Raw genomic sequence first — 24,828 nt, forward strand, 5'->3', positions numbered from 1 at the left:
AGTCAGACACTTATTACGTTATCTTCGAGGAACACAAGATCTCGGATTATTCTATCAGTCAAGACCCAATGCGTCACTCATTGGATATGCAGATGCTGGCTACCTCTCAGACCCCCAAAAGGCTAAGTCTCAATCCGGATATGTATTCACTTATGGAGGTACTGCAATATCTTGGAAATCTACAAAGCAGACTTTGACGGCCACATCATCAAATCATGCGAATTAATTGCTCTTTATGAAGCTGGAAGGGAATGTGTATGGCTAAGGTCAATGATCAAGAATATCCAAGAAGAATGCGGGATGGAAACAATAACAACAATCCAACTATCATCTACGAAGACAATACTGCATGCATCACCCAAGTAAGCGAAGGGTACATCAAAGGAGACAGAACTAAACATTTATCACCAAAGCTCTTCTTCACTCATGACCTCCAAAAGGAAGGGACGATCAACATTCGACAAATCCAATCATGTGAGAATCTTGCAGATTTATTCACCAAATCCCTTCCGGCGAAGAAATTTGAAGAATTAGTCCGAAAAATTGGAATGCTCATCTTCGTGATGTATGCTAATTCAGGGGGAGTATTATATGCGCTGCACTCTTTTTCCCTTCGATCAGGTTTTTATCCCACGGGTTTTTCCTGACAAGGTTTTTAATGAGGCAGTTGATTTTAAGCATATAAGATACATAATAGTTATACTCTTTCCCTAGTTAGGATTATTCCCACAGGATTTTTCCTAACAAAGATTCTTAATAAGATAACGTCTATTATGAATTATAAATGGACATTCAAGGGGGAGTGTTGAGAAACAGTGAATTGGAAAATTTCACTGTTCAAGCATAGTGAATGTCATGCCATGCATTTACTGCATGTTAGGAAAGTTTTTCGTCGCGCAGAAATCGTTGAAAATGTAATGTTAAAAACAGTATACTTTTGCCTATAAATACCGATGTAAGAAATCGGTTCTTCACATCAATGCAATACAATACTCTCTGATATATTTGCATAACTTCTCTCTCTATTTCTCACAACAATAGTTTGGGTTATTTTAATTTCGGAATAAATAAAATAAACCAGGATCCTATTAGACTTAGGATGGCCACACTATAAATAGGAGAGAAATAAAAAGAAAAGAAAAAAAAATCAGAAAACCCTAATCCCTCTCCTTTTCTCTCAACCGTTTTCTCTCTCTCAGCCGTTTTCTCTCTCTCCTTCTTCCTCGTTGTTTCTTTCATCTGAGCCTTGTCGAAGACGTGCGAGTGGTGCGACGAGGTCGTTTGTGCAAGCGGGTGTGATTGTCAAGTGCGAGTGTAGTGGTTCAGATTTGTGCGACGAGCGAGGCTTGTGGCTCGAGTGTGTTGTGTGTTGTGTGTCGTGTGTGCGTGCGGTGTTCGAGGCTAACCGATAGATCAAGCGCAAGGGTCGAGGGTTCATGCGACGAGGGTTATGTGAGCAAGGGTGTGAAGTTGAGTGCGTCCGAGGGTCTAGTGCGGGAGGTTGTGCGAGACGTGCGAGCGAGTGTGGTGTGCGAGTCGTGCGAGCATGTCAAGGCTCGTGGTGCGTACGGGAGTGGTGTGTCGTGCGTGCGAGCGGTGCGCGAGTATGGTGGTGCGTGGCTAGTCGCCACCGGAGTTCGGTTGCCGGTGTTTATCGCCGGCGAGACTAAGGGGTATAAAAAAATGTACTTCCTCCGTTCCATAATAAGTGAAACACTTCTCTCTTTTATGTGAGAGCTTTTTGAGAGAAGTGTTTCACTTATTATGGAACGGAGGAAGTATATAATATGATTTTCTTTTAGTACTTAGTATTGTAAAATCTTTTTTCTTATAATTAATTTGTAATTAGAGTAAATTATTAATTGATTAAGTTTGTAAAATTGATTTAAGTTGTAAATCTGATTTAGGGTTTTGTAAGTAAGTAAGGTGTAAAGTTAGGAAACCAGATTATTAGTTATAGTTAGAAGGTTATAATGGCCTAGTTATTCAAATCTGATTTTAGTAGTATTGGACATAAGGATTTAAATGGAGTTGGTAAAGGTATTAGGTTAACTAACTAAAATCAGCTTTGCTCACTGTTATTGGTTCTTATACGACGCTAAGTTTAATAGAGTTATGAAAGAAAAAGAAGTTAATAAACAACAAACTTAGTTAAAAGACGCTCTTTTTAAATTTTTTTTAAAGCTTTGAATTTTTTCATACTAGTTATTTATTTGGCCCAATTAAATAATTACTATTTTTCTTTTTGTTTATCTAGTGTAGGTAATGATAGGTCTCGAATTGTTGCTAATCATCCTAATTAAATCATTTTAAGTTTTTGATCATTCTAGAGCTGGTAAGGAATGGTTTTTATTTTTACAATTTGTAATACTCCGTATTTTTGGAGTTAATTCTTTATAAATAAGAAATTATAAAGAATATAACTGAAAGATATTTTAGTATTAATTACAAAAAAAAATAGAATAATAATAGTACAGTTTGAGTACACATATAACTTAAACGTAATTCTATTATAGTTCGGTTTCTTTCAATTTCGAAATAAAAAACTAAACTGAGTCCTACTAGACCTAATGTTGCCACACTATAAATAGAAAGAATAAGAAAAAAAATTTGAGAAATCCTAAATTCCTCTCTCCTCCCTCGCGGTTTCTCTCTCCTTTCTCAAACTCTCTCTCTCAAATTCTCTCTCTCCTTCCCTCTCCTTCACCGTTTCTTTCATCTGAGCCTCGTCAAAGGCGTGCGAGTGCTGCGACGAGCTCATCTGTGCGAGCGGGTGTGAGTGTCGAGTGCAGAGGGTTGTGATTCGTTCGTGTTCGAGTGTATGCGGAGTGGTGCGACAGTTCGAGGGTGCGAAGCTGCGGCAGGTGCGTTGCGTGTGCGAGATTCGTACTGTGCGTCGTTGTGCACGAACGTGGGTGAGACTCTCGAGGATTTGTGCGAGCAGTTCGTACGACGAGGGTCTGCGAAACCGAGGGTGTGCGACGAGCGACGAATAGTCGCAGCTACTAGGCAAGCCGTCGAGGCGAACGAGGGTGTTGTGCGCGCGAGTCGAGCGCAACCTGTGGCTCGAGTGCGTCGTGCGAAGCGAGGCGGCCGATTGTGGGTGTGTGGCTGCGTGGCGAGCGAGGGCTGCCGGAATTCAGTTGTCGGTGTTTAACGCCGACAGGATTAAGTGGTATAAAACCTAATATGTATAATACGATATTATATTAGTTTTAATATGTATTATTCTGTTTTTCTATTAATTTAAGTTGTAAGTAATTAATTTGTAATTTGAGTAAATTAGTAATTAATTAAGTTGTATAATTAGTTAAGTTATTAATCTGATTTAAGTTGTAAATCTGATTTAAGGTGTTGTAATTAAATAAGGTGGGAAGTAAAGAAAGTAGTTTATTGATTTTGGATGGAAAGTTATAATGACCTTTGCTATTCGAACTTGATTTTAGAAGTATTGGACATAAGACTTGAATGGACTTGGTAAAGGTGTTGGATTATTAAACTAACTAAATCGGTTTGTCCCACTAACATTGACTCTTAAAAGACGCAAAGCTCAATAGAGTAGGAAAGAAAAGGAAGATAATAAACAATGAGATTAGCTATTGTTTGTACTTCGAATTACTAAGTCTATATAGTTAGTCACGTATTAGTTGATAATATTACCAAGGACGTAGCACTGAAGTACTTCGTTAACCGTTTAGGTCCTAATTTCATAAGCAGAACGTTTGGTTAAGACAACAAAAATTCTCCGTTACAAGGTACGTATGCGTGCTAGTTTAGTTGCAAGTATTAGTATCATGATTAGGTTGTGATTTATTCCATCGGAACCTAGAATCATGATATGGAACGATGTTGTAGCTGAGCTTGTTTGGTAACATGTTTATGTTAGAAATCGATATGTGGCATTGTAATGCGTAATTCTATCGTATTATGAACATGAGCATTGGATTCGTATTATTTGATCCATGGTGTAACAAGAGTGTTACCAGAGAAAAGATTTGAGTATTATATCTAAGAAAACATGTTAAACGATTCTATGTTATTGTGGTATGAATGGGCAGTATTAAGAATGCAATAAACTTGTAGTTGGACTCCCTACAAGTGGTGAACAATGGGGGGAGGGTGGGACTTGTTCTACACTCATACGTAGGCCTACTGTGACGACAATAGTGTCCTTATAAATTTTGATAACTCAAGTAGACGGAAGGTTACGTACGATATTGGGGGTATGCATATTAAGGTGATGGATGTGAGATGGAACGAAACTGTACTTGCATTTCATCTAATAGAACAAGTTGTCTGTTAAGGATTAAGTAGCCCGTATGATTCTAGTAAGATGGCGGTGCCCGTTCGCTGCCAATTGAATGAAAAGTAAATAATATAATGCTATTGTAGTATCATGTCTAAGATTGTTCATTATTGCTTTGTTTATGTTTGTATACATTCAATGGTCTACTATGTACTCAGCATAGCTGATTGTGTGTTATTATGTGTTTGTTGACCTGTGATGAACCATTGATGCTACAATGGGGAGCAGACTAGGTGTACTGGTGCTGCTGCATGATACCAAACATACGGGGGATAGTCCTTAGTCTTTGAACTTTAAAGCGTTTTAATTAAGTATTATAAGACTACTATGATTTACTTAATTAGTTTGTGGTTTGAATAAAAGGGGTCGTTGATGATTCCCGAGTTATAGTTACATTTTTATTTGTTAAAGTAGGCACTACTACTACTTTACTGTACCATAGTACATCAGTACTGGCAGTCTTCAGCTGTTAGTGAGCACTACCTAGTATGCTGCAATCCCAAGGAGGATTTTTCTCTCTGGCGTATGTGCCAATCATTAGTCTTTTTTGTCATTTTGTGTTGCTGGCAATTGTGCCGTTATTTCAGCACCTTCCTAGGAAACTTCTGGGTTTTCTCTAGTCTATAAAAGACTAAGTGTAAGCTGTTTACATCAACACAGTTGAATGAATGAAAAGAGAGAAAGTAGTGAAGAAAATTAATGTCTTGTTCTAAATGTTTTCATGGTATCAGAGCTTAGGCTCGAAAAATCACTACATTTCTTATGTTTTTCTGCTAAAAATCCTCCCTAAACACATCTAACCTACTCTCAAAATAGCTAGAAAGAAAAAATCTGTCATGACTAATACCACTATAGAGGTAACTAGTCCTCTTTATCTCCATCCATCAGATGGAAATAACTTCCTGGTAATAGAAAAACTACAAGGGTCTGCTAACTACAGATCTTGGAAGAGATTAATGGATATTGGTCTTGCATCAAAAAGAAAACTAGGGTTTGTGACAGGTGTGGTAAGAAGAGATGATAAAGATGCTGTTAAAGGAGAAGCCTGGGATACATGTAACAGTATGATTATATCTTGGATTCTGGGTTCTGTAAATGAATCCATTAAGAAGTCTGTAATGTTTGTGAGCAATGCACACCAGATATGGATGCAATTAGAGAAAAGATTCTCTCTCACAAATGGGTCAAGAAAATATAAACTGAACAAAGAATTATATGAAGCAAAACAGCAAGGTAAACAGGTGAGTGAGTATTACACTATGATGAAGTGTCACTGTGAGGAACTGGACTCTCTAAATACTCTACCTCCTATTACCTCTGTAACAGCAGAGATAACAAGCTTCGTTGAAGCTCTTACTCAGCAGCAAGATGAACATAAGTTGTTCCAGTTTTGAATGGACTTGATGAAGTCTATGGAACACAGAGAAGCAACATTCTCATGATGTCTCCTCTTCCAACAGTGAAACTGCTTGTAGCTTTCTTGAACAAGAAGAAGCTCAGAGAGAGCTGTTGAGTCAAGTGAAAGAAGAAACAGAAACTTGGCTATGTTCAGTAAAGGGAAGGGGGAGCCTCTACTAGCACACCTTCCACTACTCAATGCACTGTGTGTAGTAAAACTGGACACACAAAGGAAAGTTGCTGGTTTGTAGTAGGGTTTCCCAAGAACAAAGCCAGAACTCAGGGACTTCCATACAACAAAGGGAAGGCAAAAATTATTATGGTCAGAAAAATGGAGTAAAGGGAAGCCATCTGGTGTGAAAGTAGCGCAAATGTTCAAAATCAGAGTGACAACATGTCAATTTCAAGTAACAACACCACCATTACTGCTCAACAACTTGAACAGCTTCTCAGACTCTTGCCTACTCCATCTAAAGGTGAGGATACTGAAGATGAGATGGACATACATTACTCAGGTATGGTGTCATGTTACTTTGCTGATTCTGTAAACATGGATACATGATTCTGGATTCTGGTGCCTCAGATCATATGACTGGGAATTTTGGTATATTAAAACATGTTGTGTCATGCAAAGATAACTCATTGATCAATTTACCTACTGGTCAGACTTCTAAAGTCACTCATACTGGTACTGTGATATTAGAGAGTAACATAAAGTTAAGAAATGTTCTGTACATTCCTATCTTTAAACATAATCTTGTCTGTGAACAAGTTGTGTGAAGATCTAAAATGTAAGGCAACATTCCTTGATGAATATTGTCTGATCATTGACTGTGTGAATGAAGAAATAAAAGGTGTAGGAAAAAGTGCTAATGGTCTTTACTATCTGATAAATGAGCCAGTTGAGAAAACTCTTTGTAGAATTAAAGAAGAGACCAGTAGTGTAATTCAAAGAAACAAGAAAAGGGTGGCTATGAATGCCAAAATTACACTGAATTTCCTAGTGTGATTAGTGATGTACCAAAGTTAGCAAAGAAACACTGTGGCATCATAGATTGGGGCATGCTCCAATGAAGAAATTGCTATGGTAGACTCTATTGATGTGAAGGGTGGATGTCAGGATGTTTGTATTACATGTCCTTTAGCAAAATTCACAAAGTTACCTTTTAAAAGGAGTGAGTCAAGGGCATGAGAGTTGTTAGAAATGGTGCACATGGATACCTGGGGGCCTTATAAGGTGAACTATAAGGGAAAATATAGGTATTTTCTCACTTTGGTAGATGACTACTCAAGACTAACATGGGTGCATCTACTGAAATTGAAGTCTGATGCTTTGGTGCTTTGAAAATTTTGTCAATATGGCAAGGACACAGTTTGTGGAAGAGCATAAAGGTCATAAGATCAGATAATGCTTTAGAATTTGATGACAGTAAGTGTAGACCATACTTTGAGAAACTTGGGATAATTCACCAAACATCATGTCCTGATAGGCCTCAGCAAAATGGTAGAGTAGAAAGGAGGCACAGGAATGTTCTTGAAATGGCAAGGGCCATAAGGTTTCAGAGTGGACTTCCACTTCATTTCTGGGGTGACTGTGTGATGACAGCAACCTATATTACTAACAGGTTACCCAGCTCAGTTCATCAGGGAAAGAGCCCTAATGAAGTATGCTATGGAAAGAAACCAAATTACAGCATGATGAAATGCTTTGGTTGCTTAGCTATGGCATATAATCCTGATAGAAGGAAAGATAAGTTTGGTGCAAGAGGTGTACCTTGTATCTTTATTGGATACTCAGTTACTCAGAAGGGGTATAAGCTTCATAATCTTGTTAGTGGAGTGTCATTTGTGAGTAGGGATGTAAAGTTTCATGAAAATGTATATCCCTATCACATCTTTCATACTACATCTCATAAGAAGGTGGACATTTGTGAGGCTCCTAAACAAAACATTGTATGGAGTGAGGTGAATGATGAAGAAACACAACAAGATAACACTGAGAGGGGTGATGGTGATGCAGAAATAGGTGGGATAATGGATGTAGAAACTGATGTGGAGGTATCTCCAAGAAGATCCAGAAGAGAACACAGAGCTCCAACTTGGCATAATGACTATGAAGTGAGAGCAAATCTTGTTCAAAGAGTGACTAACATTCAAGTCACTAAGCAATACACATCTCTCCTGAGTACAATAGAGAGAGCACCTGATCCCAAGTTCTTTAAAGAAGCAGTGAAACACAAGCAGTGGTTTAGAGGTGATCATTTTGGCCCGGCCCGGCCCGGCCCGTTTTTGGGCCGGGTTTTGGGCAGAATTTTTCGGCCCGCGGGCCGGGCCGGGCCGGGCCCGGTCAATTTTTTTTTTTTTTTTTGGGCGGGTTTTGGGCAAGCTAAAAACGACTTTTTAGTCTATTTTTTGGCCCGCAAAACCCGCTAAGCCCGGCCCGAAATAGCGGGCTTTGGACACAAAAATTCGGCCCGAATTTAGGCCCGGCCCGGCCAATGGGCAAAATTTTTTGGCCGCGGCCCGGCCCATGATCACCTCTACAGTGGTTGAAGGCTATGAATGAAGAATTGGAGGCTCTAGAAAGCAACAACACATGGGAAATTACAGAGTTACCCACAGGGAAGCATGCCATTGGTTGCAAATGGATCTACACAATCAAAATTGATCCACAAAGGCAAGACCTGAGGTACAAGTCTAGACTTGTTGTGCTGGGAAATAGACAGCAATATGGTCTGGACTATGGTGAAACATTTGCACCTGTTGCAAAATTGACTACAGTAAGGTCAATACTAGCTGTTGCAGCTATTCAAGGCTGGCATACACATCAAATGGATGTGAAAAATGCCTTTTTGCATGGAGAACTTGAAGAAACTGTGTATATGAAGTTGCTACCAGGTTACACAAAGCAAGGGTTCAGATTTAATGTTGATAAGCCAGAAGAAGCTGTGCCTACCACTGAAAAGTAAGCTCAAGGTATGTAAGCTATTAAAATCACTGTATGGGCTTAAACAAGCACCCAGACAGTGGTTTACTAAGCTAAGTACTGTATTGAAGAGTAATGGATTTGCTCAATCTAATGCTGATTACTCTCTGTTTGTGAAGCAAGAAGGATCTACATTTACAGCTATCTTAGCCTATGTAGATGACCTTATACTCACTGGAAACAATATGAGCAGTATTATTCAAGCAAAACAGTTTCTAAGCACTGAATTCAAAATGAAAGACCTAGGTGAGTTGAAATATTTCCTAGGTATTGAAGTTGATAGGAATGATCAAGGTATTTTCTTATCTCAAAGAAAATATGTTGCAGATCTTCTTGAAGATTATGGGCTAATGGACTGCAAACCCCTGAAATTGCCCATGGACACTCATGTGAAGCTTCTTACAAGCTCAGGAGACATTCTACCTAATCCTGAGTTGTATCAAAGGCTGATAGGAAAGCTTATCTACCTGACCATCACAAGACCAGACATTGCATACACTGTGCATGTCTTAAGTCAATTCATGCATGCTCCCACTACAGTGCACTTTCAAGCTGCAAAAAGGGTACTTAGATACCTAGCTGGTTCAAGAGAACAAGGCATTCTTCTAGCCAGTAAATCTGCAGCAAAACTACAAGCTTACTGTGATAGTGACTGGGGAGGTTGTCCTAATACAAGAAGATCAACAACTGGCTTTTGTATCATGCTTGGGAACTCACCTCTCACATGGAAATCTAAGAAACAATCTGTGGTGGCTAGGTCTACAGCAGAAGCAGAGTGTAGGGCTCTTGCCATGACTGTATGTGAAGTCATTTGGATCAAACAGCTTCTTAAAGATCTTGGGTTGAAAAATTTGAACACTACACCTATTTTTTGTGACAATCAGGCAGCATTAGCCATAGCTTCTAACCCAGTACACCATGAGAAGACCAAGCATGTAGGGATTGATTATCACTTCATCAGAGATCAAGTGGGTTCAGGAGGTGTTCTTCCTACATATGTACCTAGTGCACAGCAATTAGCTGATGTACTCACTAAAATTTTAACAACTGAGCAACATCAGACCCTTCTATTCAAGCTGGGAGTTCTACAATCCTCTCCACTCTCAGCTTGAGGGGGAGTGTTAAAGTAGGCACTACTACTACTTTACTGTATCATAGTACATCAGTACTGGCAGTCTTCAGCTGTTAGTGAGCACTACCTAGTATGCTGCAATCCCAAGGAGGATTTTTCTCTCTGGCGTCTGTGCCAATCATTAGTCTTTTTTGTCATTTTGTGTTTGGCAATTGTGCCGTTATTTCAGCACCTTCCTAGGAAACTTCTGGGTTTTCTCTAGTCTATAAAAGACTAAGTGTAAGTTGTTTACATCAACACAGTTGAATGAATGAAAAGAGAGAAAGTAGTGAAGAAAATTAATGTCTTGTTCTAAATGTTTTCATTATTTCCGCTGCATTTCAGTTTTGAGACAATGATTTGATTTAACATTCCTGTTAATAAACTTTGCGTTTCATCGCGGCGGTAACACTCCCAAAGTCGATGCGACGTAGTCGTAGACATGTATGGATTTTGGGGGTGTTACACAATTCTTTATATGTTTCTTTGTAGTTGGAAGTAAAACTATTATAATTTATAATCTGATAAATGGGTTTCTTTCTATTGCAGTTGGAGGTTGTGCATTGTGTGAAGACTTTCTGTCAACATTCAACAAGAGCATTAGGAAATGATTTCAATCAATATTTTTACTTAGAAAATTATGCTAACATTTGTAACTCCTAAAACTGTCCTACTTTGTCAACATGCTCGTTGAGCACGAAGTATATAAATCAAATTTTCATGGTGTTTTCTTCTACATTTATCACAAAAGCTGCTTTTGACACATACTTTTCCTGTTTCACATAGTCATTCACTTTTTTGGCATACAGTAGAAGAAAATGTCTATTGTCGCCAATGGCTAGTCTAGTCCAGTCCGACAACTCCAGCTACTATTTTAGTTTATTAATTGGCTCTTTTTATATAACAAGCTTACAGTTATACGAATGTAAGATATTAGTATCGTTTTGTCTCACCTAGAAGGCTAGAAGTTATTCTAATCAGCTACGATTGCCCACTATATTCCAAAAAAATAGTGTGAATATAGTAGAATTTCATCCTTAAGATTGGAATCGTGGTTGTTCTTTACTTGTGTGAGTGTTGCTTGTTTCCCAACAGCCTTGTGCTAAAGTATCGTAAGTTTAATCAAGGTTGTCAAAATCGTGATTCTACTTTAAATCGAAAAAGTCTCTCAGAATCGGATCGTGAAATCATAAGATTTTACAGATTTTGCGAAATAAGATTCTATGATAAAATATTTTTTGAATGGACAATACTATAAATTCAATTTTAGCCGTAATGATAATCATATTAGATGAAAAATCATGTCATCAAGGGAATAAAAGAGGTATAGAAATACATCTTTTTATAAGTCAAAAGCAAATAATGAAATGATTCAATAAACATATTGCACCAAGAAGCTCCCTTCCTCGCCCCCTTCAACATTGTCCATGCTGATTCATACTCATGCAAATTAAGAATCAAACGACCATTGATTTTAATAGAGCCATCAACCACAACCACAAAATGACCATAATCCAATGTGAGGGGTTTTCCATGAGCCTCAAAAGTAAAATTAGAAGCCATTTTTTCAGGGGACTTGTGCGGAATTATAATCACAGCGTCACATACCGTACGAAAATAATTTCCACACGGACTTAAAAGCATAAATTACCAATCAATAGCAACAAATGATTACAGAATACCAAGTATATCACAACATAAATTGAAAGAGAAAAGTAGTGATAAAAAATGATCAGGACTCATGGGGATCTCAGGACCAGGCTCCAAGTCCTCATCAAAGTCCTCGTAAACCTTAGAAAGCCTAAGAACATCTACAATGGGTGGGTGGATTTTTGTTGGTCTTTGTAGTTTTTCCATTCTCTCTCCTTTTCTCCTTCTTACACCTCACATCCCACTAACTTCCCACCAACTCATCTTTTTTTTCTCACTATGGCTAGACTAGTTCTACTTGGCTTTTCTAATTCTCTCTCTTACTTTTGGTATACTCCATCATATACTCTCTTTCCTATTGAAAATGTTTTTATTCTTATATAGAGAAGATAATTTTTATTCATATTTTAATTAGTGATATATTAATTAATTTATATACATTTTGAATAATTTTAGGTAGGAGAATGTTATTAGAAAGAAAAGTAGGTTGTGAAAAAATATGATAAAATATATCAAATTTAGGCCCAATTTATAGATAATTTTTTTTATAGTTGTAATGTAATTTTTTTAAAAAAATTATAAGCTGATTTTATTTACTTTAAAACAAAAAAACAATCTTGTAAAAAAAAAACAGCAACAATAAAGCAATATTGATACATATGGCAACACCCCATTTGTTGTTATGCACACCATCCAAGGCATAGTTGGTCTAGAATTCTAGACCAACCAACTCCAAGGGCCAATTGCTCCAATTGTAAAGCTAAGTAAAGCTAGCTTTACTTTTTGCTAGACCAACCAAAACCAACCCCATTGCTCATGCTCTAATATTCCCATCATCTTCATAATACATGCCATGTTCATCCCCTCTTCCTTAGGATGTACCACAGAAATCCCCCCCAAGGCAGTGGCTCTTCTTCCTCCAATGCAGACTCAAGCTTAATGTTCGGCTCAACTGCTTCATCTACATTCTCTTTCTTCTTCTCACTCGCAAGCCTAAACTTCCGTTTCCCTTCTTTTCTTGCTTAACATCCACCCCCCTCAAATCACAAACCACTGGTGTTAAGGTGATGTTTTTACCCCTAACTATTTATCTTTCATCATCACTCTCAGGATCCACATTTTTCGCACCCTTTGCGCTAAATCTAAGAAGATAAACCTTAGATTTACTGTTTGATTTGGGGGACTCGTTAGGGGGGGGGGGAGTTTGAAAACCAACTTCTTACTCGCTCTTCTTCTTTCTTCCCATTTCTCATCCATTTTATCACCAATTTTGATGCTTTCATCAACTTCTCGCTCAAAAAAGGTGTTGCTTCACCGGTGCAGTACAATTTCCAACTGTATGGACTTCCATTTGCAATTGAATTTGTCAAATCTCGACAAATCATCATTCCTTGCTTCATTTTAGCATCGAAGACAATGCCAGTAAGATGAAGAAAGAGAAGAAGATGAAGAGAGACGACTGAAGAGCAAGAATGAATTTCGAGGGTTAGGGTTCTGGGTAGAAATAGGGTGTTTTTGATGAACAATAAGGCTCCGTTTGATAGGTGTTTAATATTTTCCATGAAAATGAGTTATCCTTTTCCTCTCATTTTCTGTTGTTTGGTACGGTAAGAGGTGTAAAACAAGTTTTCCATCAAAGGAGCTCTAGGTGAAAATTATTTTCCTTTAAGAAAGAAGAGAAAACACATTTTCCTCCCTTTTCCTTAGCAACCTTTTACTCTCCTCTTATCCATCATCTCCCTTCCCCTTCTATTTTTCTCTTTTCCATAACTTTTTTTACACTGAATCAAACAAAAGAAAATTAGCTTCACAATTGGATTTTTCATGTAAAATGTTTTAAATGAAAACTCATTTTACATTGAAAATGTTTTACATCCAACCAAACGGAGCCTAAATGATGATCAATTGAATTTGATCTGTTTTGGGTAGTTGGTAGTTGTTGTTAAAATCCAGATCCGGATTTTACAATCCTACGATTCTTGATGACCCCACAGTTCCCGATCCTATGTAGGATCTTAATTTTGTAGGATCTTTCAATCCTATCCAACCACAAAAAATCACATGGTAGGATCTTAACACGATTCTACGATCCTACGACTTTACGATCCGATCCTACCGTAAAAAATCATAAAGTGATTCACATATAATATTTCTCCAATTAGATTTTGGTTGCATGCTACCTCAATCTTATAGTATTGAAAATTGAAAAACTATCACAATTTGCTAATTAAAATAAGTTATTATTAATATGTGTAAATTTTTAACATGAATTTCTCACCATATTCTAGCATAATTATCTCTATTTAACCGAATTGTAGGATCTTACGATCCTACTATTGGATTCTACCAACCTCTACGATCCAAAGTAGGATCCCGATCCTGATAACACTTGGGAGATGTATTGATTTTTGGTGGGAATCATTAGCATAGTTATCTCTATTTTACCGAATTGTATGATCTTACGAGTTACGATCCTACGATCTGATCTCACCGATTCGATTCTACCAACCCCTATGATCCAAAGTAGGATGGAATCCAGATCCGGATAACATTGTTGGGAGATGTATTGATTTTTTTGGTGGGAATCATTAGATTAATGAAAGGAACCTTATGATTTTAATACGTTGGTATAGTCCAAATCAGTGGTCGTAATATCAAGTTTGATTGTTTTCATTAAGGGTATATTCGTAATTTCGCAAGAAAAAACTTTACCAGGAATAGAAAGAACCGAAATGTCACATTTAATTTGAAATTGTCATTTAAGAAAACTGTTACATTTAAAACGAAACAGATGAAATATTTGAATATTTGATGGGCTGGTCCAAGGATAATTTCACACAAGATCCAACCATCCACACCCCCACCCGAATGTTGAACCCACTCTCATCGAATCTCGAACTGTTGAATCTGATCTCTGAAGATCAAAGTCCTTATCTCTTCAAATATCAACACATACAAAACCAAATCCAACACCCCTTTTGTCTCTCCTTCTCTCCTCCCAACTTCAATTCTTAAAGCACTGCAAAAATGGAGGCTTTAACAGGTTCAAGAGTTTGTTTCCCCTGCATAAAACCCCCAACAATAAAACAACAACATCATCATCATCATCTTCATTTCAGAAGGCAACAAAGGTTGATGCTCACTAAAGCCTCCATTGCAGTCGAGCAAAAAACCCCACAAAACAAAGTTGCCCTTGTTCGAATTGGCACTCGAGGAAGGTACTTTATTTCGCTTTAATTTCCACTTTTATTATCTGGGTTTTGTTTACTTTTGTCAAAATGTAGTTGCAATTTGATTTATTCAGCTCTTTAATCTGGCTGGATTTTCGGTTATTGACTTAATGTGTAGAGAATTTGATGTGTATAACTCTATTTTCGTATCCGTTTTTTGTTTCCGTGCAACATAGTTTAGTGAAGTCTAATGTGTATATTTTGATAATGTAATTGAGGGATGTTGCATAGTGTCTGAATTATGTGCAGGGATTAGAGTATTTTAATTTATTAACATCATGAATTTTACATGAATGATTATGGTTGGAGTTGGGTAATAATAGGGGATCAATGTGGAATAGTTGACAATTATTAATAGATGAATGAATACTCAATTGCTCACTATTGGTTGATTTTGGTGTCCTTAGTAGCAATATCTTGATTATAGGTGTTTGTAGAATCTTACTGATTCTACGATTCGATTCTAAAGGTCGTTTTCGATTCAAACTAGAATCCCGATTTTAACAACATTGGTCATGTTAACTTAGTACTTGCTTCGTCTTCATTTGTTTTCCCTGTTGAGGTTTGGTGAATGTGAGATTAAAGTGGTGGTTCCCTGTGTTCGTTGATAGTATAAGGCATCTTTTCGGGATAGTTCAAAATGGAAAATGGGGGAAAGAAGGAGATGGAGGTAGTACTACACATAGGCCATCTCACTTCTCATTCGTGCTTTGTGGGCAATCACATTGCAAATATTATTATCAGGAAAACTAGTAATCCCATGACGGCTGCACTTTGTACGATCTCCACAATTATCCACATCTACTGAAGAAGATCATCACCTTGTTCTTTTCTCATCTTGTATGTAATGATTAGAATAGGTTAAATTATACCATTGAGGTAATCGATGATTTAGAAAAATTATTTCCTCTAACACTTAAATCGTCACTGAAGTATTACTAATGCAGCAAGGTCCTTTTGGTAATCAATTCTTTTGGTAATTCAGTATTTTGTCTCCTTGTTTATTTTTATTGTATGACGCCTGTCGAAATGCTCATGACAGTTAAAATCTTCTCTCTTGCTTGATGTTGTATTCTTTGCAAAAAATATTTCGACAAGAGTTATATACATTCTTTACATGTGTAGGACAGTCCCTTAGCACTTGCTCAAGCTTATGAAACGCGTTCAAAGCTCATTGCAGCTCACGAGGAGCTGGCTGAGGAGGGAGCCATTGAAATTGTGATAATAAAAACAACTGGTGACAAGATACTAACTCAACCGCTGGCAGACATTGGTGGGAAGGGCCTGTTTACAAAAGAAATTGATGAGGCCCTCTTGAATAATGATATTGATATTGCTGTCCACTCCATGAAGGATGTTCCTACATATCTACCAGATAAGATAATTCTACCTTGCAACCTTGAGCGTGAGGATGTTCGTGATGCTTTTATTTCCACCACTGCAGCTTCTGTAGCTGACCTTCCAGCTGGTAGTATTGTTGGTACTGCGTCACTGAGAAGGAAATCTCAATTACTACATAGATATCCATCCCTCAGTGTTAGTCTAATTACTGCCTTTCTTTCTCCTTTACTTTTAAAGTTGACTTGCAAAATAACATAAATTCAGCTTTCCTGCATGCTGTAGTAGAGTTATATTTTATAATATATTAATATAGAAAGAAAGTGCTTTTTGTTTCTCTTACGAGCACATACATCCTCCATTTTTTAGTAGTTGTAATGTTTTAACTATCACGATTATCGATGCAAAATTAGTTTATCTAACTATGTATTGTGAAAACTATAGAAAGTTGAAAGTTTGCAAATTTATATTGAGATAAATCCAATGTCTTATATGCTAAAGTTTGTATGAAATATTAGTCACAAATTTCTGGTCAAAGTAAGTGCATTAATAGTGCAATATTCAAAACATTGTAACTATTTAAAAACGAAGGAAGTATATCTTAACGTACATGGGCAACAATAATACTTCTATGAACTTGTTAGGACAGTCTTGACAAAAGCCATTCAAGGTTTCTTTCTAATCTTAAGGGCGTTCACTAATGGAGATAATATGTTGTAGGATCAGTTCTGAATTTTGACAATGGAGTAATAAGTTCTTCTCGTGTCTGAATTCACAAATGAAAAGGCATATTGCAGGTTAAATGTGGAAGTTAATTGAAATCAAGGCAGAGTGTGCAAATTGTGTATAGTAACTTACATTCTGCGTCCAATTGCTTTTGTGGGAAGTTGTAATTTACTGTCTTTTTTGCAGGATTAAATCTCTTGCTTAATTAACAAGTTAAAATTTGAAGTTGTGCCTAAGAGCCAGCTTCTCAATTCATACAACACAACTACTGTATTGGACATGATTAAAGCATCACTGCCAGCTTTAAAAAAAATACACACTTGAGAGTTATGATAGCCGTTTATTTTGGTATCTTAGGATGAATAAAACCTTGGCACAAGCTTTTGCGACGATGGATGCAAATCCCTTATTATGTTGATTGGTTGTTTCAGACCAAGCTCACTGGCATTTTATGTATTTTTATTTACTTACTCTGAAAAGTAACTGTGAGCCTTGTGTTATGTTTTGTGCTGTCATTTTCCACCTTCTTTCTGGAGATATGCACTATTCTGAAACTAGAATAAATATTGTTGACTTCTTATTAAGATTTGGTTTTGATTTCTATGCAGGTATTGGATAACTTCCGTGGCAATGTACAAACACGTTTGAGAAAGCTTAACGAAGGCTTGTGTCAAGCAACACTATTGGCATTAGCTGGACTAAAGCGCTTAAATATGACTGAAACTGTTACTTCTGTTCTTTCAATAGATGATATGCTTCCAGCTGTTGCTCAAGGGGCCATTGGAATTGCTTGTCTGAATAATGATGACAAAATGGTAAGTTTCATGATGCCACCAAATAGCTGCTTTTCACAGTGGTTTTATAAGAATGGGACAAGATGCTAATGATTGTTTCTTTTACGCTCACGAGTCAGTAGCTGAGTACTTGGGATCAAAGTTTTTGGTCCATTCTTTTTGAAATATTTATTGTCATGATTTTACTGAGCAAGCTAGTGTGCTTGATGGAGATGCATGATTCTATTGCTTGTCTAAGATAGGAGGATTTATACCTAACGTTGCTGCATCTCACTATTTTGCCAACTAATGCTCTTTTCTTTTCTATTACCACTATTTAGGTAAACTATCTTGCCTCACTAAATCACGAGGAAACTCGATTAGCAATTGCGTGTGAGAGGGCTTTTCTTGAGACCTTGGACGGGTCTTGTCGTACCCCTATTGCTGGATATGCTTGTAGAGATGAAAATGGGGACTGCTTTTTCAGGGGGCTTGTGGCTTCTACAGACGGAAAGCAAGGTAAAGATTGATCTAACTCATAGTTTTTACTCTATCTGTTCTATTTTACAAGGCACCACAACTTTCAAGATCCACTTTTGAGCGTTTAAATTATAATATTCTATTGTGAAACTAATTTTTAAGATGAATATGATTTTAGAATCTTTACAAATTTTTTATCGATACTTCAAGAGGAAGTATTAGTAGTTGAAGTTAAACCTCAAACTGGGGGTACTATACTTGTTTCCTACCTTACTGTATCTTTTTAGTTGCCATATGAATGATATATCCTTTACCATATCTTACAGTAATCGAGACTTCTCGAAGGGGTTCATATGCTTTTGACGATATGGTATCAATGGGAAAAGATGCTGGAAAGGAGCTTCTCTCAAGGGCTGGTCCTGGATTTTTTGATCCGAGATAATCTTTGCAAGTAAGCCAATCTTGTTGTAGCAGTAGCATGGTGATTTGAGGCGTTGCAGATTGATTCTGTTGTAGCAATAGCATGGTGATTTTCTGTAGGCTTTTGTAGATTTAGGATTTGCATCTTTCAAGTTAAGCTCATATGAGGAAATACAAGTACTAATCCTATTTATGGTTGGTTTACTTTTTTTGATTTTCCCATTTGTTGGTTTGATTTGGATCCATTTTTGGTGTTCATCCCTTCTTTTTTAGCAGACTTGTCACACTAAAAGTTTCCACATTGTTAATGGTTGGTTGGAGGATCGGAGGTGCATGGATGATGGAACAATACATTTGAAGTCCTTTCTAACTTTCATGCCGTTTGGCGTGAAGTAAGAGGATCTTCATTTGAAGGGTGGGGAATTACTCAAGAATTTTTGTGATTATTTATTATCAGTGTAATTTTCTTTTGAAAAGAATAATCTCAAGTTTCACTTATCTTGTTAAATTAAATCTATTATCTGTCAATTATACAAGAGTAATTCCAAGTTTTAATAGTACTTTTTTTTAGTACTTCACTTGTAGTATATTGATATCGTTGTTGTTCTTATTAGGGTTGGCAATTCGTGTTAGTGGGTCGTGTTCGTGTTTGGTTTTGTGTCGATTTTGGGTTGACCCCCCAAATGTATCAAAAATAATATAAAAAGTCGAATAGTTGCATAATACGGTAGATGTAAATAATCGTGTTGACTTTGTGTCATTTGTGTTCGTTTCGAGTTCATGCTTTTCTCAGTAATTTCATGTTGGGTTTGTGTCGTGTTATTAGGTTGTGTCAGAGATTGCTAGCCTTAGTTCTTATTGGGTGTTTTTTAGTCTCTTTTAGAGTACTAAAATGCTATAATAATACTTTGAATATTTTGAAAAAAGTATGTCCAAATTGTAGGTGTAGGACTAGTATTAAATAAGTTACATGTAGGTTTTATTTATATAAAAAAGAGGTGGTAAAACTTGTATGTATAGTCTGCATTTTTCTTAGAAAGAATGGAAAGATATGGTTATTGGTAAATAGAAAAGAGGTATTTTTGAATACCTCGATCGTCGTCGTCATCATCATCATCACCAAACACAGTACCGCACCCGCATGCACCAAGCTTCGAACCGTAGTCTACTGAATATAGTAAGAAGCTTAATCCAGCGAGGTACGGGAAAGGTGGTGTTAAAAATGTGCAAGGAGTTTCTTATGTATCATAGATTAACGTCTATTATTTATTATTTATTATTTATTATTTATTATTTATTATTCATGTCATGAGAAGATTAAAGGTGCGTTCTCCTCAACTTAAAAAATTAAGTTTCAGGTCCAATAAATTCTGATAAGTTCAGATAAGTTGCAATAAGGTCCAACAAGGGCAATAAGTTCAAATCAGGTCTAATAAGGTCCAATAAATTTCAATCAGGTGCAATAAGTTCCAATCAGGTGCAATAAGGTCCAATAAGTTCCAATAAGGTCTAATAAGATCCAAATAGTCAATGTTCAATAAACATTTGTATTATTGTCCATTATGTTATTATTAGAATTTTAATTAGAGTACCACAATGATTATATAGTATTATACTTGTATTAGTGATTACTAGTCTTACATGCACGCAATGCGTGCGATGACGTGTGATAACATATGAAGTAGAAAATAAATTTAATTGGATAGAAAAACTGTCTTTAGATTTTGTTTTCTCAAAAAATTGATGTTCAGTTTAAATGTCCAACCTTCCCCCTTTTTTTCATTCAAATTAAACAGTTAGTTATCCCCCCTTTTTTTTTATTCCTTTTTCTATTTTTTGGTGTCCCCCATGTGTTACCTTATATAATAAAGATTATTTTATTAAATATTTGAATTATTGTCTATTATTTTATTATTCATATTACTATTAGCTGATTATGTTATTATTAGAATTTTTTATTAAAGTACCACAATGTATAGCATTATACTTGTATTATTGTCTATTATTTGATTATTCATATTACTATTAGGTAATTATATTATTATTAAATAATATTATAATCATGGTCAAATAATTAAGGTTAACAATAATTATCATTATAATTACAATATTTTGCAATTCGTCTTTAAATAACTAGAGATAACATGTTTTCGTTACTAATAACAATGAAAGATATAAATGTAGAGTGAGAGATAAGGAGTTAATGCATTTTACTACCTTCACATAAATGAAAGTCGGGTGAGAATTTTTCATATGTGCCAATTTTGACTTGTTAGCAATAAATTTCAATCAACTTTTGATTTTCCACTAGTACTTTATAAAATCAAAACAAGAGTATTAGATATATTAGTGGTCAAAGTTATGTATAGACAAATATATAAATAGTAAAGTTTTTTGTTAAATTAATTATCATAAGAGATAATTAATAATAATTATTTTTCAAACGGACGAATTTTAATAATTATTACTTCATAATAAATTTTGAGTGGTAGTATTTACGTTAGGGGTAATATTTATGTTATTAATGGTCAATTTTTTCGTCTAATAAGGTCAAATAAGTTTCAATCGGGTCCGCGACTCGGAAGGTAAGGTGTGCTTTGCTGCAACTAGACGTGTGCGTGCCTACTGGCCTCCCGAGGTAGCTGAATGCAAGGCCATTTACATGGCAACCCGCTTGGCCAAAGCTCATGGGTATGGGGATGTGATTTTTGAATCCGACTCTCTGGTAGCAACAAAGAGGTTAACGAAAGCAGCAATTTTCCTCTCAAATTTGGATGCAATACTTGGGGACATTCTTTCTATGTGTAATGCATTTTCCTCTGTTTCTTTTTCTCATGTTAAAAGGGATAGGAATACTGATGCCCATAACCTTGCTAGAGTTGTGCCTTTTGGTGTTGAACAATGTTGGGAGCATCACTATCCTAGTTCTGTAACACCTTATGTACTTATGGACACTTTGTCCCTTTGATTAATGCACTTCTCTTTCCCCTAAAAAAAAGGTCAAATAAGTTCCAATCGGGTCCAATAAGGTCTAATAAGTTTCAATCAGGTCCAATAAGGTCTAATAAGTTTCAATCAGGGCCAATAAGGTCTAATAAGTTTCAATAAGGTCAATAAGTTCCAATAAGTTCCAATCAGGTTCAATCAGGTCCGATAAGTTGAATCAGGTTCAATCAGGTCCGATAAGTTCCAATAAGTTCGGTTCAGGTTCAATAAGTTCAATTCAGATAAGGTCCAATAAGTTCAGGGCCAATAAGTTGAAGAGAACGCACATGCGTAGAGTTTAAATGTCTTCTAACATATTAAAACTTCATAAAATAAAATTGTTAACTTATTAATTGAACATATATATATGCTCCACATTTTTTTTATTATGTGGGAGTTCTTGGTGGTTTACTATTGTAATTTGACAATTTGTATAGTAGGAAGTATTAGTTTTTGAAAAGGTATTGTGTCAGACCGTCCGATCATAATCTTTGCTCGGACGACTTTCAGTTGGTTTTAATTTTTTTTCAGTTGGTTTCAAATTTTTTTTCAGTTGGTTTCAATTTTTGTTTAGTTGGTTTCAATTTTTTTCCAGTTGGTTTCAATTTTTTTTCAGTTGGTTTCAATTTTTGTTCAGTTGGTTTCAATTTCTTTTCAGTTGGTTTCAATTTTTGTTCAGTTGGTTTCAAATTTTTTTCAGTTGGAAGGTATACCAACTGAAATAACAAAAGAACCAACTGAAAGAAAAAAAGAACTAACTGAAAAGAATAAAAAAACCAACTGAAAGAAAAAAAGAACTAACTGAAAGAATAAAAAAAACCAACTGAAAGAAAAAAAGAACTAACTGAAAGATTATAAGCATTAACTGAAAAATGGTCAAAAAGAGCATAATACCTTTCTTAAAAGACAATTCCCCGGAATCAACAAGCTTGGGAACAAGAAAACAGCCAGCGCCGGAGATTCCAGAAATTTGTTAATGGCGTCGAAGTACTATTTGATGCGTCCAAAACCTCTGCACAATCCATTCGTACCCTTATACTTGATAAAGGTCAGTACCTTGAAACTGAGCAGATGTTTCGCGATGGTGGTTGATAAGTCATTTTTATATATAGTTTTTAGGTGCATTTAGGTTGCATTTTAGAGCATTTAGTTTCATATTTAGGTTCATTATTGCATTATATTCTTAAGTTATACTTTTCTACTCCTATTTGGTATGTTTTCTTGTTTTTGATGAATTTCAGGCATTGAGGACGTATTTGGAGTATGATTAGCTAAACTTGAGGATTAGGAGCACTTGGAAGGAAGTTACAATGCATAAGGATCGTATGGATATGTCATAATACGAGTTTGAGCAAAAACGAAGCGGAAAATCATTAGAAGAAATGTGGAAAAAGAGTCACGTCTACTCTTCTGATCATAACTTTTGATGTGCTCCTTAAAATCGAGTAATTCCAGCAGATTTGGAAACTAGACTTGAAGAGCTTTCCAACGATAGGTGGCACGTCCCGAGGAGACTTCTAATCAAGGAGTTATGCCTTTCGGAAGATTGCACTGTTTCTGCTGGAATCTGCCACGCGTACGCGCGGATCACTAATCCGCCTATTAATGATTTAATTAAGACTTTTCTTATCTTGTAAATTACTTTCCTAGTCATATTAGGTTAGGGAATATTATTTAGATTAGTTTTTCATTCTTTTTCTCTCTCCTCCTCCGCTTTCTCACGTTATTTCTTATTTTTCTAGGTTTTAGGTTTTAGTTTTCTCTCCTCTCTTTCTCTCTAGTTTTTAGTTGTAAACCCTAGTTTTCATCTCCTTCATTAATTCATGATTTCTTTTAGTTTCTTTCATTGATTTCTTTGATTATGTTTTCTTTTATAGTTTTAAATTTCATTATTTATTTCATGATAGAGTAGTTTTTATTCTAGGGTTTCGCGAATCCATGTTTATATGCTATGATTTGATTGATATTTATTCATGGTTTGATTAGTTATTGATTTCTCTAATTGATTAGTGTTTTATTGTTAATCTTGCAATCTAATCAATTGTCTGATTAAATATTGCTAATATCGAGTCATAGATCGAGAGATAGTACTCTTTAGAGGCTTACCGACAATTAGCAAATCTGATTATGTTGAGCGACCGTACTAGCATATGTTGATTTGAGAGCGTTAGTGCCTGACCAAGGATTAACCTGTGCTCTAGATATCTGATTCATTGAACCATTGATGATATTTTGATATATTATAGTTATAAACATGGTGAACCATTGCCCTAGATCTTTTTAGTTTGATTTTCGTAGTTTGATTAGTTTAGAACTTTAATTCAAATATCTGTGATCTTGTTTAGTTTCTCAATACCTTATAAACTAGATAAAACGACCATCTCTCTGTGGATTCGACCCTACTTACCCTACTACATTGTTAGAAGGTTTTGCAGGAATTATTTTTGACGGGTGTACGACAGCCTATCAGTGGTCAAGCTTGGCTTGTCATTATAACTGAGGAAGAGCTTCGTGAACCTACTCCTAGTATTAAGGTATATATTCTATGTGCAGATGGTTCTTCTTGTTTTTCGTGATTCCTTCAACTTCCGACGCTTCTTCCTCTGACTGCTCGTTCGAGTTTGAGTTTTGGGCTCAGCCCGTCTGACAGTAAGTATTGGTCAGACGGTCTGACCCAATACTTGCACTTAGTTTTTAGTCCAAATTTAGAGGGTGTTTGGTATAGAAAAAATTGATGTAGGAAACGGATTCAAATAAACGTTTTTATTTCTAATTGTTTGGTATGAGTGTTGAGTAACGAAAAAAACCGTTCCCGGAGGGATTCACAATCTCCCATTTGTTACCCTTATCAAACTAGTGGAAACAAATTACGTTTTCTTCCTCAATCATAAACTTCTCAATTGTTTCCATTCCACTAGGATACCAAATAACTATTAAAGGTAACAATTATTATTTTCATTTTCCCTCCTTATCCAAATTCTTTCCATTCGGTTTCCATTAATCATACCAAACGTCCCCTTAGGTCCTCATGTGTATTGTAATATTAAAAAGTATCTCTTTCTGTATTGAATTTGAATATTTTGATTTAAATCTTCTTGATTGTGTTAAAATTTTAGCAAAATTATTTATCCATCAATTTAACAAAATTAACTAGAATTTTCCATTAAGGAAGATAGTGTCCTGTTTGAGAAAGAGATGTATGGGGAAAAAATTAGAGATTTTAACTCATATTAGATAATGTGACTAGTTAATCGTTTAATTTGAGTGTTTAGTAAATAAAGGTTCAAAATAGCTGATTGAAACTGAAAAAGTTTTTTTAAAAAAGCTAGGTGAGGAGCATTTGACATTAAATGTTTGGAAATGAGTAGGGTAAATTACATATATATCTTACGATTTTTGAAAATTATATTTTATACTCCCTCCGT

The 24,828-nt window shown here is 35.9% G+C and overlaps 2 protein-coding genes across 2 annotated transcripts; both read left to right on the plus strand.

Annotated features, from left to right (window-relative positions):
- Positions 1–5,142: 5,142 nt before the first annotated feature.
- LOC130590428 (uncharacterized) lies at positions 5,143–5,700 on the plus strand. Its single transcript, XM_057392861.1, has one exon. It carries the CDS (start codon positions 5,143–5,145, stop codon positions 5,698–5,700), a length of 558 nt encoding a protein of 185 aa, XP_057248844.1.
- Positions 5,701–14,334: 8,634 nt separating this feature from the next.
- On the plus strand, positions 14,335–18,978 carry LOC104887574 (porphobilinogen deaminase, chloroplastic). The gene is made up of 5 exons (XM_010672235.4): positions 14,335–14,669; positions 15,812–16,217; positions 17,354–17,560; positions 17,860–18,037; positions 18,325–18,978. Exons 1-5 carry the CDS (start codon positions 14,479–14,481, stop codon positions 18,438–18,440), a joined length of 1,098 nt encoding a protein of 365 aa, XP_010670537.2. The 5' UTR covers positions 14,335–14,478; the 3' UTR covers positions 18,441–18,978.
- The last annotated feature ends 5,850 nt before the right edge of the window (positions 18,979–24,828 follow it).

Source organism: Beta vulgaris, chromosome 2, assembly GCF_026745355.1.
Source record: "Beta vulgaris subsp. vulgaris cultivar EL10 chromosome 2, EL10.2, whole genome shotgun sequence".
In the NCBI taxonomy this organism is placed as follows: Eukaryota; Viridiplantae; Streptophyta; class Magnoliopsida; order Caryophyllales; family Amaranthaceae; genus Beta; species Beta vulgaris.

Bases quoted from the DNA above. Each gene is read 5' to 3' on its own strand.
- LOC130590428 (XM_057392861.1), top strand. From the start codon at position 5,143: ATGACTAATACCACTATAGAGGTAACTAGTCCTCTTTATCTCCATCCA.
- LOC104887574 (XM_010672235.4), top strand. From the start codon at position 14,479: ATGGAGGCTTTAACAGGTTCAAGAGTTTGTTTCCCCTGCATAAAACCC. The intron at 14,670-15,811 runs GTACTTTATTTC...TGTGTAGGACAG, and splicing joins CGAATTGGCACTCGAGGAAG to TCCCTTAGCACTTGCTCAAG. The intron at 18,038-18,324 runs GTAAAGATTGAT...CATATCTTACAG, and splicing joins TTCTACAGACGGAAAGCAAG to TAATCGAGACTTCTCGAAGG.